At 44.4% G+C, this 16,411-nt stretch overlaps 1 protein-coding gene across 2 annotated transcripts in view; it reads left to right on the top strand.

Moving 5' to 3' along the window:
- The window catches only part of LOC124040226 (protein tweety homolog 2-like), a 113,884-nt gene that overhangs the window by 27,352 nt on the left and 70,121 nt on the right, over positions 1-16,411 (top strand). For both annotated transcript variants that reach the window (XM_046357195.1, XM_046357194.1), the window contains exon 2: positions 11,714-11,886. In XM_046357195.1, the coding sequence (XP_046213151.1) occupies positions 11,714-11,886 (173 nt within the window). The remainder of the gene's footprint in view (positions 1-11,713; positions 11,887-16,411) is intronic.

The following is a 16,411-nucleotide window of genomic DNA, read 5'->3' as shown; positions in this document are numbered from 1 at the left end:
AACAACAAACGAATGAAACTAATACAGCCTATCTGGTGACTAACACTAAGACAGGTACAATCACCCACGAAATACAACGCGCACTCAAGCTACCTAAATACGGTTCCCAATCCGAGACAACTAGAATCAGCTGACTCCAATTAGGAATCGCCTCAGGCAGCCAAGCCTAACTAGACACACCCCTAATAATACACACTCCCAATTAATACAAACCCTAATACGAAATACAACATATAAACCCATGTCACACCCTGGCCTACCCAAACATATAACAAAAACACAAGATACAATGACCAAGGCGTGACAGGAACGGTGGGTTAACTGCCTTTTTCAGGGGCAGAACGACAGATTTTTCCTTGTCAGCTCGGGGATTCGTTTTTGCAACCTTCCGGTTACTTGTCCAACGCTCTAAACACCTGCCTTACATTGCAGTCCACGAGGAGCCTGCATGGCAGGCTGACTACCTGTTACGCGAGGGTAGCAAGAAGCCAAGGTAAGTTGCTAGCTAGCATTAAACGTATCTTATATAAAACAATCAACCTTAACATAATCACTAGTTAACTACACATGGTTGATGATATTATTAGTTTATCTATTGTGTCCTGCGTTGCATATAATCGATGCGGTGCCTGTTCATTTCTCAACGAATCACAGCCTATTTCGCCAAACAGGTGATGATTTAGCACTGTCGTTGCACCAAACCTAACCATAAACATTAATACCTTTCTTTAAAATCAGTACACAAGTATATATATTTAAACCTGCATATTTAGGTAATATTGCCTGCTAACATGAATTTCTTATAATTAGGGAAATTGTGTCACTTCTCTTGCGTTCCGTGCAAACAGTTAGGGTATATGCAGCAGTTTAGGCCACCTGGCTCGTTGCAAACTGTGTGAAGTCCATTTGTTCCTAACAAACACCGTAATTAATTTGCCAGAATTGTACATAATTATGACATAACATTGAAGGTTGTACAATGTAACAGCAATATTTAGACTTAGGGATGCCACCCATTAGATAAAATACGGAACGGTTCCGTATTTCACTGAAAGAATAAACGTTTTGTTTTCGAAATTATCGTTTCCGGATTCGACCATATCAATGACCAAATTAAGTCTATAATTTGACATTTGATAGAGCAGTCTGACTGAGCGATGGTAGGCAGCAGCAGGCTCGAAAGCATTCATTCAAACAGCACTCTTCGCTGTGCTTCAAGCATTGAGCTGTTTATGACTTCAAGCCTATCAACTCCCGAGATGAGGCTGGTGTAACCGATGTGAAATGGCTAGCTAGTTAGCGGGGTGCGCACTAATAGCTTTTCAATCGGTGACGTCACTCGCTCTGAGACACCAAATTGAACATGTTTCATTATTTATTTGAGGGTAAATTGATTTTATTGATGTATTATATTAAGATAAAAGAAAAGTGTTTATTTAGTATTGTTGTAATTGTCATTATTACAAATAAATCGGTATCAGCTTTGTTTGGTCCTCCAATAATCGGTATCGGTATCAGCGTTGAAAAATCATAATCTGTCGACATCTAGTTTCAAGGTGATTAAATATTACGTGGCTGAAGGGTGGGTTGAATAAAGAAAAACAATACCTTAAAAAAATCCATAAATGTATAATTATTGTTACATTTATATAGGCTACATTAAGGTTTTTCTTTTATTATTTTAAGCTATTTTAAGCTTAGACTTTAGGGTTTAACTGTACGTGCGCCAAACAGCCCACACAGCCAATGGGCAGAAAAATTTAACGTCAATCTACAGAGTTAAAAAGGACATTGTTGAAGTTAATTCAGTAAGACAAAAGCTGTGAAAAGAGAGTTGAAAATAAAGAGAAGGGAGGGCCAGAAAGTACTGTTTGAAAAAGATTTGGTGAGGTAGTAAAAGATTGTGAGGCTCTATACATATTTTACAGTCACAAGACCGGACTTCAAATAGGCCTATGGCATGTCAAGGGAACTGTAGCCTACTGTTTTAGATGGGTTAAATGGAAACTGAAATCTTGACATTGACTCACCAGAATAGCCTACAGTGGCAAACTCCAAAGACCTCTCACAGGTGTTGCTCGCGGTTTGAGCAAGAAAACAATAACTTATTTGATCAATTTAATGAAGTGCAGCCCATAGCCTATAGATGAAGGGCCTACATGTATCAGCTTTCACAGTGAATGCTTTTGTTTATACGTTTTGTGCAAATGAATTGAACATCGCCAAATGCATCATCAAAAAATATTGCGCCTCTGGAGTAACGGACATTCTGGGGTAATAAATAGATAACTGTTCTCTTGTAATACTCGTCCCGTGCGAATAGGACTATAGCCTTAATAATAACTCCTGCAGAATGAAGCATTTATTGCATTAAAATTATACACCAAATGTAGGCAAAATGTGGACTTGGAAACAGGAGTGGAGAAATATGATAGTTTTATTTATGCATCTTGAGAGAATGCAATGCTCAGTTAGATACCATCTGTAGAGGTCCTGTCTGCATCATAAAGGCTGATAGTATTTCAACCACGTAAAATATGTATCGAAGCCGAACTGAAATCTTATCTAAAACACGTTGGGTCATTTTCAAAGCATTCTTTTTTCCTTATGACTGGTCAAACTAATGTCATTTGGACGTTTTGCACAGAAAATCTTTCCCCCTTTATTTTGCTTTATTGTATTTTCTCCCCAGTCCCTAAATGTCTTTGCTCAGCAAAAGATAAGAGAGAGAACTTCACCGATGTCAACTAGATTGAAGAGAAGAAAAAAAAGAGAAGCTATATGTATCTAATTATAGACAAGTTGACAAGCAAATAGCCTACCAAAATGTCAGAAATGTTCACTTTATCACATATAGTTGGGCGGCTGCAGATGAACAAACAGCTGACCCGCGCACCACTAGTGTAGGTCTTCACTTGCCTGTAGTATGTTGTCTTTGTAAAAGTGTACTCTCCACTGTCAGAGCACAGGAGCACATAAGCTTATAAGCATGCTTGCATCTTCTTTAAATCACTGACGTGACTCTCGTTCATCCCCTGTCCTCGTCAGTATATGTCACTAGTGTGTTCAAAGCTGTCATCAAGGCTAAGGGTGGCAACTTTGAAGAATCTAAAATCTATTTTGATTTGTTTAACACTTTTTTGGTTACTACATGATTCCATGTTATTTCATAGTTTTGATGTCTTCACTGTTATTCTACGAGCTCGATGCCTTCTGTGCTCGCTTCGAGGCGGGCGGCACTGGGGCATGCACGGGAGCGCCAGCTGTTTTGGATGACTGTGTGATGGCACACTCAGTGGCCTATGTGGACAAGGCCTTTAAGCAGGTCGGTCCTCGCAGGGCAGCTGGGCGGACAGATTGCCGGGACGTGTGCTCGGAGCATGTGCGGACCGGCTGTCGGGTGTCTTCACTGACATTTTCAGCCTCTCTCTGATCGAGGCTGAAATGCCTACGTGTTTCGGGCGGACCGCCATGGTCCCTGTGCCCAGGGAGGCGAGGGTAACCTGCCAAGATGATTGCCGCCTCGTGGCACTCACGTCAGTAGCCATGAAGTGCTCATGGCTTACATCAACGGCATCCTCCCAGACACCCGAGACTCACTCCAACTCGAATACAGCCCCAACAGATCCACAGATGACACAATCTCACTCCACACTGACGTTTCTTACCTGGACAAAAGGAACACCTATGTGGGAATTCTGTTCATTGACTACTGCTCAGCGTTCAACACCATAGTGTCCACAAAGCTCATCACTAAGCTAAGGACTCTGGGAATAAATACCTCCCACTGCAACTGGATCCTGGGCTTCCTGACAGGCCGCCCTCAGGTGGTAAGAGTAGGCAACAACACGTCTGCCACGCTGATCCTTAACACTGGGGCCCCTCAGGAGTGTGTACTTAGTCCCCTCCTGTATTCCATGTTCACCCACAACTGCGTGGCCAAACACGACTCCAACACCATCAATTAAGTTTGCTGACAACACAACAGTGGTAGGCCTGATCACCGACAACGATGAGACAGCCTATAGGGAGGAGGTTAGAGACCTGGCAGTGTGGTGCCAGGACAACAACATCTCCCTCAATGTGAGCAAGACTAAGGAGTTGATCGTGGACTACAGGAAAAGGCGGACCGAACAGTCCCCATTAACATCGACGGGGCTGTAGTGGAACGAGTCGAGAGTTTTAAGTTCCTTGGTGTCCACATCACCAACAAAATATCATTGTCCAAATATACCAAGACAGCCGTGAAGAGGGCACGACAAAACCTTTTCCCCTCATGAGACTGAAGGGATTTGGCATGGCTTCCCAGATCCTCAAGAGGAACTGCGGCTGCACCATCGAGAGCATCCTGACCGGTTGCATCGCCGCCTGGTGTGGCAACTGCTTGGTATCTGACCGTGGGACGCTGCGGAGGGTAGTGCGGGCCCGGTACATCACTGGGGCCAGGCTTCCTGCCATCCAGGTCCTATATAATATTATAGGAAAGCCCATAAAATTGTCAGAGACTCCAGTCACCCAAGTTATGGACTGTTTTCTCTGCTACCGCACGGCAAGCAGTACCGGAGCATCAAGTCTAGGACCAAAACAGCTTCTACCCCCAAGCCATAAGAGTGCTGAACAATTCATAGAATTGCCACCTGTCACGCCCAGGCCTTAGTTATCTTTGTTTTCTTTTTTATTTTGGTTAGGTCAGGGTGTGACATGGGGGATTGATTTGTTTTGTCTAGTCTAGGGGTTTATGTAAGTCTATGGTTGCCTAGATTGGTTCTCAATTAGAGGCAGGTGTTTATCGTTGTCTCTGATTGGGAACCGTATTTAGGCAGCCATGTTCTTTGGGTATTTTGTGGGTGATCGTTTCCTGTGTCTGTGTTTGTGCCACATGGGACTGTTTCGTTGCCAGTTCACGTTGTTATTTTCTATTTGTGTTCATGTTGAGTTTTGTTATTAAATACCATGGACACTTACCACGGCGCATATTGGTCCGATCCTTGAAATCTGTCGTGACACCACCGGACAATTTACAGTGCCCCCCCCCCTCCATTTTGTACACTGTTTCTACTCGCTGTTTGTTTGTTGCCTGTGCATGGTCGCTTCGCCCCGACCTACATGTACAGATTGCCTCGGCTGGCCTGTACCCCCGCACACTGACTCGGTACCGGTGCCCCCTGTATATAACCTCGTTATTCTTATTGTGTTACTTTTTATTTTAGTCTACTTGGTAAATATTTTCTTCTTCTTGAACTGCACTGTTGGTTAAGGGCTTGTAAGTAAGCATTTCACGGTAAAGTCTACACTTGTTGTATTCGGCGCATGTGACAAAGTTTGATTTGATTTGACTTCTCAAACCCCAAACCCTGGGCTGGTCTACTTGGTCTGTTCCCGGAAGTCTCGCGATTTTGCACATCTGGGTTTAAAAACTCTGTGGTTGTAATGTAAACCACTCCCTCGTTGCCTCCTTGGAGATTTCTTTTCCCTGCCTTTTGGCAGCACATGATGCTGCCTCTTTTGTCCCAACAGTCCCATGCTCCCTTGGTGCAGCAGTGTGAGAACCAGTGCTTGTGAGCTACTAACTGTTCCCGTCCAGCCTCAGCCTGTAAATGGTTGAGGCTATTCAAGAAGGTGTGTGATGGACGGCTGAAAAGGCTGTCTGTCTGTCTCAGCTGGGACTGGGAGTGGTACTTATAGCAAGACTGCTCTCGACGTCAAGTCAGTTAACCTGACAGGAATGAATGGACGAAACCAGACTGCATTATCCAAATTGTCGGTCACGATGCTGAGAAACTGCGATCGGCTATTAGTTAGTTAGGCTAATCGTTGCTGTGGCTGAAGCACCTCTTTTGTTCTCCCATGTCCTTATCATGGCCGACTCCTGCCCCCCCCCCGCTCCCCTCTCTCTTCCGCTATCTTTCTCCTCTACCCTATTCTCTCTCTTCCGCTATCTTTCTCCTCTACCCTATTCTCTCTCTTTCTCCTCTACCCTATTCTCTCTCTTCTACCCTATTCTCTCTCTTTCTCCTCTACCCTATTCTCTCTCTTTCTCCTCTACCCTATTCTCTCTCTTTCTCCTCTACCCTATTCTCTCTCTTTCTCCTCTACCCTATTCTCTCTCTTTCTCCTCTACCATATTCTCTCTCTTTCTCATCTCTCCACACACCATGTTGTTTTTCTATACTCATCATCCAATATTATGTTTTACTCCCTCCTCCACCCCCTCTCCTCCCTTCCATCCCCCTCTCCCTGGGAATTCATTTCTGCTGAGCTACATCTTCCTATCTTCCTCTCCTCCATCACTGCCTCCAAGTCTCCCCCTCCCCCATCAAGGGATGAGGTAGAAACAAAAAGTGGGGATGTGGTGGTGGTGGGTGAGTGGAGGGAAGGAGGGTGTTGCCTGCTTAGTCCAAGCCCAGTAGAAACTGGGGCAGCTCTGAGCTCTGCAAAGCAAACCCATCGATGCTCACCTCTGCATTTATTTCTGCAGTAAAACAAGTTACAAATGATGGATGAAACGTAGCACATTGGAGTAAAATGATTGCATCAGTCTAAAATATTTTGTAGGAATAATGGTGTGTGTTTCTGGCCTGAGAGTGATAAATGGTGTCTTCGGGGAGAATGATCAAGCTATTTACTATAAAATTACGTTTTACTCTGAGGCCTCTGTGGAGGTTAGTGATGGTCTCTTCTCTCAGTGTGTGTGTGTGTGTGTGTGTGGGGGGGGGGGGGGGTGTACCAATAATCCCCAAAAGTTTCCACAAAGATAGGCGTTAGGTTTAGAGTGAGGGTTAGGGTTAGGGTTTAGGGAAAATAGGATTTTGAATTTATGTCCCTACAAGGATAGTAAAACATATGCAGTGTTTGTGTGTATTTCCCAGCTCAGTGCAGAATACAGTTGATGTATGTATTTTTCCACCCCCACTCTTTTACATGAGAGAAATGACAGGAGAAAGGGAGACAGAGACAGAGAGAGAGGGGAGTGATTTTGTTAAAACCATGAGTGCAGACGCTGAATCAACTCTCCAACTCTTCATAATATCCTAGTTTATTAATTGAATGCCTTATAGCTCTTAGCCCTATCCTCACCACGTTCCATATTCTCTCTCTCTCCATTTTGTCTTTTCTGTCATCCACCATATAAGCCTATTCATTCCTTACCTCCGTACCTCCCTGTTTGCTCAAGAGGAATCACAAGACGCAGTGTGTGTAGCTTCAGCAGGGCTGCCTGTCACATGCTGCTTAATTCAAATAGGCTGGGAGTGATAATTCCCCTTTTCACTCATCCTCAGTGCTCCCTCGACAGAGACCAAGGGCAACCACCAAACCTGGTCGTTGCCATGGCGATATGAAAGGGGGCGGGGGGGAGGTTAGTAGAGCTCATTTGCCCCAACTCCCATCTCTCAGCCAAGTGGTTTCATTCCGACCCCTCCCCCATAATCTCACCCCAACAGCCCCCATCTCATCTAATATCCTCACCTAAAATGCACTGTAGGACCCCCTCCATCTTCTCTCATCCCCCTTTTGAGTACTTCTCACTCCAGGGTGGTTAACCCTCTACCTCCAAGTCACTCCCGCACTCAGGGTCATCACCCCCATCCAACCCCCACCCCTTAACCTAACCAGGGTCCGTTTTGATTTGTTTTACCAAGAGCACCTTTTAACCCATTTAAGTTAAGTGGGTGGCTTTTTTTGACCACACACACACAGATACAACAATAAACATCTGTGCTACAGCGAACAGACTGTTTCTCTCTACACACATGCTCACACATCTATCATCAAACATGTTCTACGGTAGGGATGGGCATCTGCGGCCCCTCATGAAGAGTTCACATTTTGTGGTCCCCACCCCCATCAAAGTTGCCCATCCCTGTTCTACAGGGGATGTGTGGGCAGTATGACAGAAGGGTATGAAAAGGGGGGATGGTGGTGAGTGTCCTATGGTCTTTTGATTGAACTGGCCCCCTCTGGACACTTCCTCTATGGTGACATCCCATATAGTGGACTACAGGGCAATGATCAAAAATAGTGGACTACATGAAGAATGGGGTGCCATTTGGAATACAGCCTATGTTTTATAGCTGGGTATTGATTTCACCAGATGAGCCCTTTCTCCCCTTACCTCCCCCTCTCTGCAGGAGAGGCATGTAGCCATGAAAATGGGACATGAGGCATCAGGCATCCCTCCCTCACTCCTCAACAGATGGAGGTGAGGTTGGAGGATTAGGAAGACGGGGCATAATGGGGATTAATCAGGATGCAAAGAGGCGTGAGGAATTAAGATAACTAGCCTGGTAGGTATGCATACTGTACGCATTGAGGTATTATGGTTATGAGCTTACATTCAGAACAGCTCTAACTATAATGCCCTCAATAGTATTACAGAACAGGTGACATCATCACAGCACGTAAACAGACAGATGGCTATGGACAGACAGGCAGACAGACAGGAAGACAAGCAGAAAGGCAAACAGGCAGAAAGGCAAACAGACATACAGGCAGGCAGGCAGGCTGGCAGACATACAGCCATACGGACAGACAGATAGACAAACGTAAAATTGACAAAGAGGGTGAGACAGAGAAAGAGGCATAATAATATGTAACAACAAATAATACTATTGCTGTCTTGGGTTGCTGTCTGGGTAGCTATTCTTGTCCCATCCCCTTCACCTCTCTCTGGAGGAGGGAGGGATGGTGTGAGGGAGTGAGGAGGGATGGGGAAGGAATAAGAGAGGGGTATGAGAAAGCACCTGCTCCCCAGATGAAACTGAAGGAAGAAGGGATCCTCTTCTCCTCTCTACTCACCTCTCCCCTCCTCTCATCTCCTCTCCCCTCCTCTCCTCTCCCCTTCCATCCCCTCCATCCCCTCCTCTCTTCTCCTCTCTACTCACCTCTCCCCTCCTTTCATCTCCTCTACCCGCCTCTCATCTCCTCTCCCCTGCTCTCTTCTCCTCTCTACTCACCTCTCCCCTCTTCTCCCCTCCTCTCTACTCACCTCTCCACTCCTCTCCTCTCCTCTCTACTCACCTCTCCCCTGCTCTCTTCACCTCTCCCCTCCTCTCCCCTCCTCTCTTCTCCTCTCTACTCACCTCTCCCCTACTCTCTTCTCCTCTCTACTCACCTCTCCCCTCCTCTCATCTCCTCACCCCTCCTCTCCTCTCTTCTCCTTTCTACTCACCTCTCATCTCCTCTCCCCACCTCTCTTCTCCTCTCCACTCCTCTCTTATCCTCTCTACTCACCTCTCCCCTCCTCTCCCCTCCTCTCATCTCCTCTCCCTTCCCCTCATCTCCTCTCCCCTCCTCTCATCTCCTCTCCCCTCCTCTCATCTCCTCTCCCCTCCCCTCCCCTACTCTCCTATCCTCTCTACTCACCCCTCCCCTCCCCTACTCTCTTATCCTCTCTACTCACCCCTCCTCTCCTCTCCCCTCCTTTCATCTCCTCTCCCCTCCTCTCATCTGTTCTCATTTCCTCTCCTCACCTCTCTACTCCTCTCTTCTCCTCTCATCTCCTCTCATCTCCTCTCACAGGTTCATGACTACATTTCTCCTCCTCTGGCTCTTATCCACACACATTCATAAATCACACATTCAAATGATGTGCCATTTATGCAGAATACTTTGCTCTCCTCATTCAATTACATTTCAATCCAATTTAATGGCTTTATTGGCATATCCAGGTGTTAGAATGGGCATATCCAGGTGTTAGAATGGGCATATCCAGGTGTTAGAATGGGCATATCCAGGTGTAAGAATGGGCATATCCAGGTGTTAGAATGGGCATATCCAGGTGTTAGAATGGGCATATCCAGGTGTTAGAATGGGCATATCCAGGTGTTAGAATGGGCATATCCAGGTGTTAGAATGGGCATATCCAGGTGTTAGAATGGGCATATCCAGGTGTTAGAATGGCCAAGTCAAAGTCCAGACCTGAATCCAATCGAGAATCTGTGGAAAGAACTGAAAACTGCTGTTCACAAATGCTCTCCATCCAACCTCACTGAGCTCGAGCTGTTTTGCAAGGAGGAATGGGGAAAAAAATTCAGTCTCTCGATGTGCAAAACTGATAGGGACATACCCCAAGTGACTTACAGCTGTAATCGCAGCAAAAGGTGGCGCTACAAAGTATTAACTTAAGGGGGCTGAATAATTTTGCACGCCCAATTTTTCCGTTTTTGATTTGTTAAAAAAGTTTGAAATATCCAATAAATGTCGTTCCACTTCATGATTGTGTTCCACTTGTTGTTGATTCTTCACAAGAAAATACAGTGTTATATCCTTATGTTTGAAGCCTGAAATGTGGCAAAAGGTCGCAAAGTTCAAGGGGGCCGAATACTTTCGCAAGGCACTGTATCTGTGTTCTCTGACTGTCATCACTCAAGCTTCATTCAATCTTTATCTGGATCCTCAAAGGGTCAGAGAGTGATGAGTGTCAGTGCTGATGCTGTGTGTTTGATGTACCTATGCATCAGTATGCAAACTGAACAAATGCTCAAAGAAATTACATCTAAAATAGCTGTAGTGAATGAGTTGCCATGCAGAGTCCCGAGGTTGAGGATACCTTCTACTGTGTGTTCCGTTTTTGACATTGACATTGATATCCAGTTACACTCTCTCCCCTCTCTCTCTCCTCTATTTCTCACTCTCTCCCCTCTCTCTCTCCTCTATTTCTCACTCTCTTCTCTATTTAACACTCTCTCCCCTCTCTCTCTCCTCTATTTCTCACTCTCTTCTCTATTTAACACTCTCTCCCCTCTCTCTCTCCTCTATTTCTCACTCTCTCCTCTATTTAACACTCTCTCCCCTCTCTCTCTCCTCTATTTCTCACTCTCTCCTCTATTTAACACTCTCTCCCCTCTCTCTCTCCTCTATTTAACACTCTCTCCCCTCTCTCTCTCCTCTATTTCTCACTCTCTCCTCTATTTAACACTCTCTCCCCTCTCTCTCTCCTCTATTTCTCACTCTCTCCTCTATTTAACACTCTCTCCCTCTCTCTCTCCTCTATTTCTCACTCTCTCCTCTATTTAACACTCTCTCCCCTCTCTCTCTCTATTTCTCACTCTCTCCTCTATTTAACACTCTCTCCCCTCTCTCTCTCCTCTATTTCTCACTCTCTCCTCTATTTAACACTCTCTCCCCTCTCTCTCTCCTCTATTTCTCACTCTCTCCTCTATTTAACACTCTCTCCCCTCTCTCTCTCCTCTATTTCTCACTCTCTCCTCTATGTAACACTATCTCCCCTCTCTCTCCCTCTATTTCTCACTCCCTCCTCTATTTAACACTCTCTCCCCTCTCTCTCTCCTCTATTTCTCACTCCCTCCTCTATTTAACACTCTCTCCCCTCTCTCTCTCCTCTATTTCTCACTCTCTCCTCTATTTAACACTCTCTCCCCTCTATCTCTCCTCTATTTCTCTCTCTCTCTCTCTCTCTCTCTCTCTCTCTCTCTCTCTCTCTCTCTCTCTCTCTCTCTCTCTCTCTCTCTCTCTCTCTCTCTCTCTCTCTCTCTCTCTCTCTCTCTCTCTCTCTCTCTCTCTCTCTCTCTCTCTCTCTCATATCTATATCTCTCACTATATATATATATATATATATATATATATATATATATATATATATTATATATATATATATATATATATATATATATATTATGTCTCTCTTTTTCTAACTCTATCCTCTATCACCCCCTGTCTCTCTTGCTCTCTCTCTCTCCATCTCTCCCAATAGTCGTTAATCTTCCTGGGCTGTGTGGCAGCTGCGGGCCTGGGCCTGAATCTGCTCTGTCTGGCTATCTACCTGAGCTGTCTGTGCTGCTGTCGGAAAGACGAGGATGAGGAGAGCAAGAGGCCCAACTCCTGCTGTGTCACCTGGTCCGCCGTCGTCGCTGGACTCATCAGCTGGTGAGAAAGACACTATTATAATTACTAACCCACCTACAGTCTGTGTACAGTCACCTATGTCATGGTAGTCTGTTATGGGACTAGTGGCGGGCTCATAGTCCTGAGAAAATAGAAAATGTCCACAGACAATAGGGTAGGTAGGCGGCCGCAGCACTCCAAATGTTTCATTAATAAAAGTCATCCGTGTAAGGGAATTTCATCTTTTTTTCACCCAACTTTGAACCTAAATCCAATGACATGGTAACATTTTCTGTGTATTTCACGTTAATTGACAACTCAACCAAATGTAAATCAAAACTAGAAGTTCAACTGACATCTGTACCCAGTGGGTTGTTTCCCCTCATCAATGTTGTTATATATCAAGGGAAGTACATAGAATGACATAAGCTGAAAGAATTCCCTTTGATCAAAGACAAGGAGACAAACAAAAATGTACTTCAAAGAACCTTTCACTACCTCACTCTCTTTGTGGTAAAACTTTACAAAGGCTTAAATTATCTAATAGAATCTGTCTGCCAATAGGGTCTGCGGGGAACCCCTTGGCATGTGGGTTACATCATCTGATCTGTATTGATAAGGTGTCCCAAATGGCACCCTATTCCCTATTTAGTCAAATAATTTTGACGGGGTTTATAGGGCTCTGGTCAAAAGTAGTGCGCTATGTAGGGAATAGGGTGTCATTAGGGATTCATCCGAGATGGTCGTCCGCACAAAGTGCCCTAATTGAATCTGTTTGGAGCAGTGGGCACTTGTGTCCTCCATCTCGTGACAGTCATCATCTCAGCCCAGTGCTCTGCTCTTATTGAGTTATGCTGGTCACTGGCATTTCCTCCCGTCAGCCATGCATACACACACACACACACACACACACGCACGCACGCACGCACACACACACACACACACACACACACACACACACACACAGACTCAGTGCATTCAGAAAGTATTCAGACCCCTTTTTGTTACGTTACAGCTTTATTATAAAATGTATTAAATATATTTTTTTCCTCATCAATCTATACACAATACCCCATAATTTTTACAAAATTCTAAAAATGTAAAACTGAAATATCACATTTACATAATATTCAGACTCTTTACTCAGGACTTTGTTGAAGCACTTTTGGCAGCGATTACAGCCTTGTGTCTTCTTGGGTAGGACGCTACAAGCTTGGCACACCTGTATTTGGGGAGTTTCTCCCATTCTTCTCTGCAGATCACTTCAAGCTCAGTCAGGTTTGATGGGGAGTGTCACTTCACAGCTATTTTCAAGTCTCTCCAGAGATGTTCAATCGGGTTCAAGTCCCTGGCTGGGCCACTCAAGGACATTCAGAGACTTGACCAGACGCCACTCCGGCGTTGTCTTGGCTGTGTGCTTTGGGTCGTTGTCCTGTTGGAAGGTGAACCTTCACCCCAGTCTGAGGTCCTGAGCGCTCTGGAGCAGGTTTTCATCAAGGATCTCTCTGTACTTTACTCCGTTCATTTTTCCCTCGAACCTGACTAGTCTCCCAGTCCCTGCCGCTGAAAGTCATCCCCACAGCATGATGCTACCACCACCATTCTTTACTGTAGGAATGGTGCCAGGTTTCCCCAAGACGTGACGCTTGGCATTCAGTCCAAAGAGTTCAATCTTGGTTTCATCAGACCAAAGAATCTTTAGGTGCCTTTTGGCAAACTCCAAGCGGGCTGTCATGTTCCTTTTACTGAGGAGTGGATTCCGTCTGGCCACTCTACCATAAAGGCCTGATTGGTGGAGTGCTGCAGAGAGGATTGTCCTTCTGGCTGGTACTCCCATCTCCACGGAGGAACTCTGGAGCTCTGTCAGAGTGACCATTGAGTTCTTGGTCACCTCTCTGACCAAGGCCCTTGTCCCCCGATTGCTCAGTTTGGCCGGGCGACCAGCTCTAGGAAGGGTCTTGGTGGGTCCAAACTTCTTCCATTTAAGAATGATAGAGGCCACTGTTTTTTGGGGGACTTTCAATGCTGAAGACATTTTTTGGTACCCTTCCCCAGATCTGTGCCTCGATTACATTCCTGTCTCGGCACTTTCCTTCAACCTCATGGCTTGATTTTTGCTCTGACATGAACTGTCAACTGTGGGACCTTATATAGGCAGGTGTGTGCCTTTCCAAATCATGTCCAATTAATTGCATTTACCACAGGTGGACTCCGATCAAGTTGTAGAAACATCTCAAGGATGAGCAATGCAAAGGGTCTGAATACTTATGTAAACAAGGTATTTCTGTTTTTTATTTTGAATTGCAAAATTTCTAAAAACCTATTTTTACTTTGTCATTATGGGGTATTGTGTGTAGATTGATTAGGATTTGTATTGAATCAGTTTTAGAATACGTCTATAACGTAGAAAAATGTGGAATAAGTCACGGTGTCTGAATACTTTCCGAATGCACTGTACATAAATATATACACACACACACCCACACACACATTAAGTGCAGTAGGGTGATCAATGTTAACAGATACCTTATTTAACTCTTTCAGTTCACTGATGTTGATAAAGACACAAACAGAGGCACAATAATGAATCTCATTGTCTCTAGGCTAGGGTATATTGTTAAACCACACTGACACCACTTTAAGGGATAATCCACCCCAAACCACTAATTCCTTTGATTAAAAGTGTGAAATAGTGTTAAATCCCACAATGCTTGCAGTTAGTCTCTGCCCAGAGTGAGGGCAGAGTATGTTTCTTTCCCACAGAGATACTTTGAGGAGATGGGAAACTCCATTAGAATCGTATTAATGCCCATTGTGTATGTGGCCCATGCGTTGTCATTGGGCCGCGCGGTGCATTCTGGAAGATTCTGAGACAAGGAGAGCTCTCTTTCAATGAGTGAATGGGAAACTATTGAGCCCTCGCTCAATAAACGAACATTAGCATGCATTTCATGAACAAGAAGTACAACATTGCAAATCATTTCCAAGATGTGAGATAATTAACTTGTTCTCTGTAATATCGTATAGCTTTGGAATCTTGACATTACGTACTTTCGAGGAAAATAGGCAGGTTTCTAGACTCATACTCTGACTTTGAAAAGGGATTGCGAGACGATTAGCTTAGCAACTGCATGACGCGGCATGACAACGTGAATGCGATGAGTCGACAGCCAGTTGGGTGGGGCACTTATCCACTCATTGCCCAATGTGATACCTATCTCCTCCTTTCTGTATTATCTCTGTTTCCCACAGACACAGGGCCCATTGCTACATGGTACTTGAAGGAGAAACGGAGTTGAATCATTTGGTACACTTAGATTGAGCACATCTAAGCCAAATATATACTTTGTCATGAGGATATAAACGGATGGATGTGTTTTAGACAAGTAGGCCCATACGATCTATTGGCTGATTTGGTGACGTGGAATGGAGGTCATTGTTTTTCAAGCGTTATGAAACGTGACAGTGTGTTATCCCCTATCTCCAGTGACGAGAATTGTCACTATGATGCGTTCCTACACGATTATCTGATTTCCACATACGGACCAATTAGAAGATAAATTATGGGGATTATTTTTTATTTTACCCACTGATGGAACATGTTCTTTCACCAAATTGAGCGGAGATTTATGATTTTTATTTCTGGCAGTGGATTATCCCTTTAAGGCTGAACAGTTATACCCTAGTTGTTCACGGTTAAGTGTGTTGTCTGACACATTTACTCTGATTTCTCTCTACTCAGATATCCTGCTTTGTCTCATCAACTGTACTGCAGTCAGACAACACTGAGTTAAAAGACACATTTTCATTACGTGTGACAGCATTATTTAAGCCTGTTGCCTAAAATGGAGAGTGGGTCATCTGTATCACTCCCTCTCTTTTTAACAATGAATTAAGTTATTATTATTTTGGGATGGTGCATGCAAGCCATCAGCCCTAGCCTGGACAAAGGTAGGATAAGTGTCTTTAAGCTCTTGAGTACCAACATGTTAAACAAGGGATGTCCCAAAGGAATATATTTTTTACACAAAAGGCTGAACATGTTAGCTTCACTCATTAGAAGACTTTTCAACATAAAAAAGACTGTCGCAACAGATATCAATGAAGACATGAAAGGCAACCTTTTCAGACCTCCATGAATGGAAATGTTGCTTCAGTTAGTCTTTTTTATAATATCACATACTTCAATGTCAAACACGATGGTGTTTTTTCCTCTGACGACACTGCTTTGAGTTGTCTGTATCATCCTCTCTGATTCGCTAAGTGTCTTTTCCAAATGTGATAATAGTGTGTGTCCCAAATGGCACCCTATTCCCTATGTAGTGCACTACTTTTGACCTGGGCCCATATGGCTCTGGTCAGAAGTAGTGCACTGTATAGGGAATAGGGTAATATTTGAGATACATCCAAACAAACAGCAATTGAGCCATCTATTCTCGTAGTAATTAAGTCTCCTAGCGGCTAATGTGATATTTATTGTGGGTTCTCCAGGTTGTGGACTGACTTCAGCTCTGGGCTGTCTATAGATGGAGTCTTTCGTAATATTATTACAGTGGCCAGATCCTGG

Source organism: Oncorhynchus gorbuscha, linkage group LG07 (genome assembly GCF_021184085.1).
Source record: "Oncorhynchus gorbuscha isolate QuinsamMale2020 ecotype Even-year linkage group LG07, OgorEven_v1.0, whole genome shotgun sequence".
Taxonomy (NCBI): Eukaryota; Metazoa; Chordata; class Actinopteri; order Salmoniformes; family Salmonidae; genus Oncorhynchus; species Oncorhynchus gorbuscha.
This window is presented reverse-complemented; position numbering and strand designations above follow the sequence as displayed.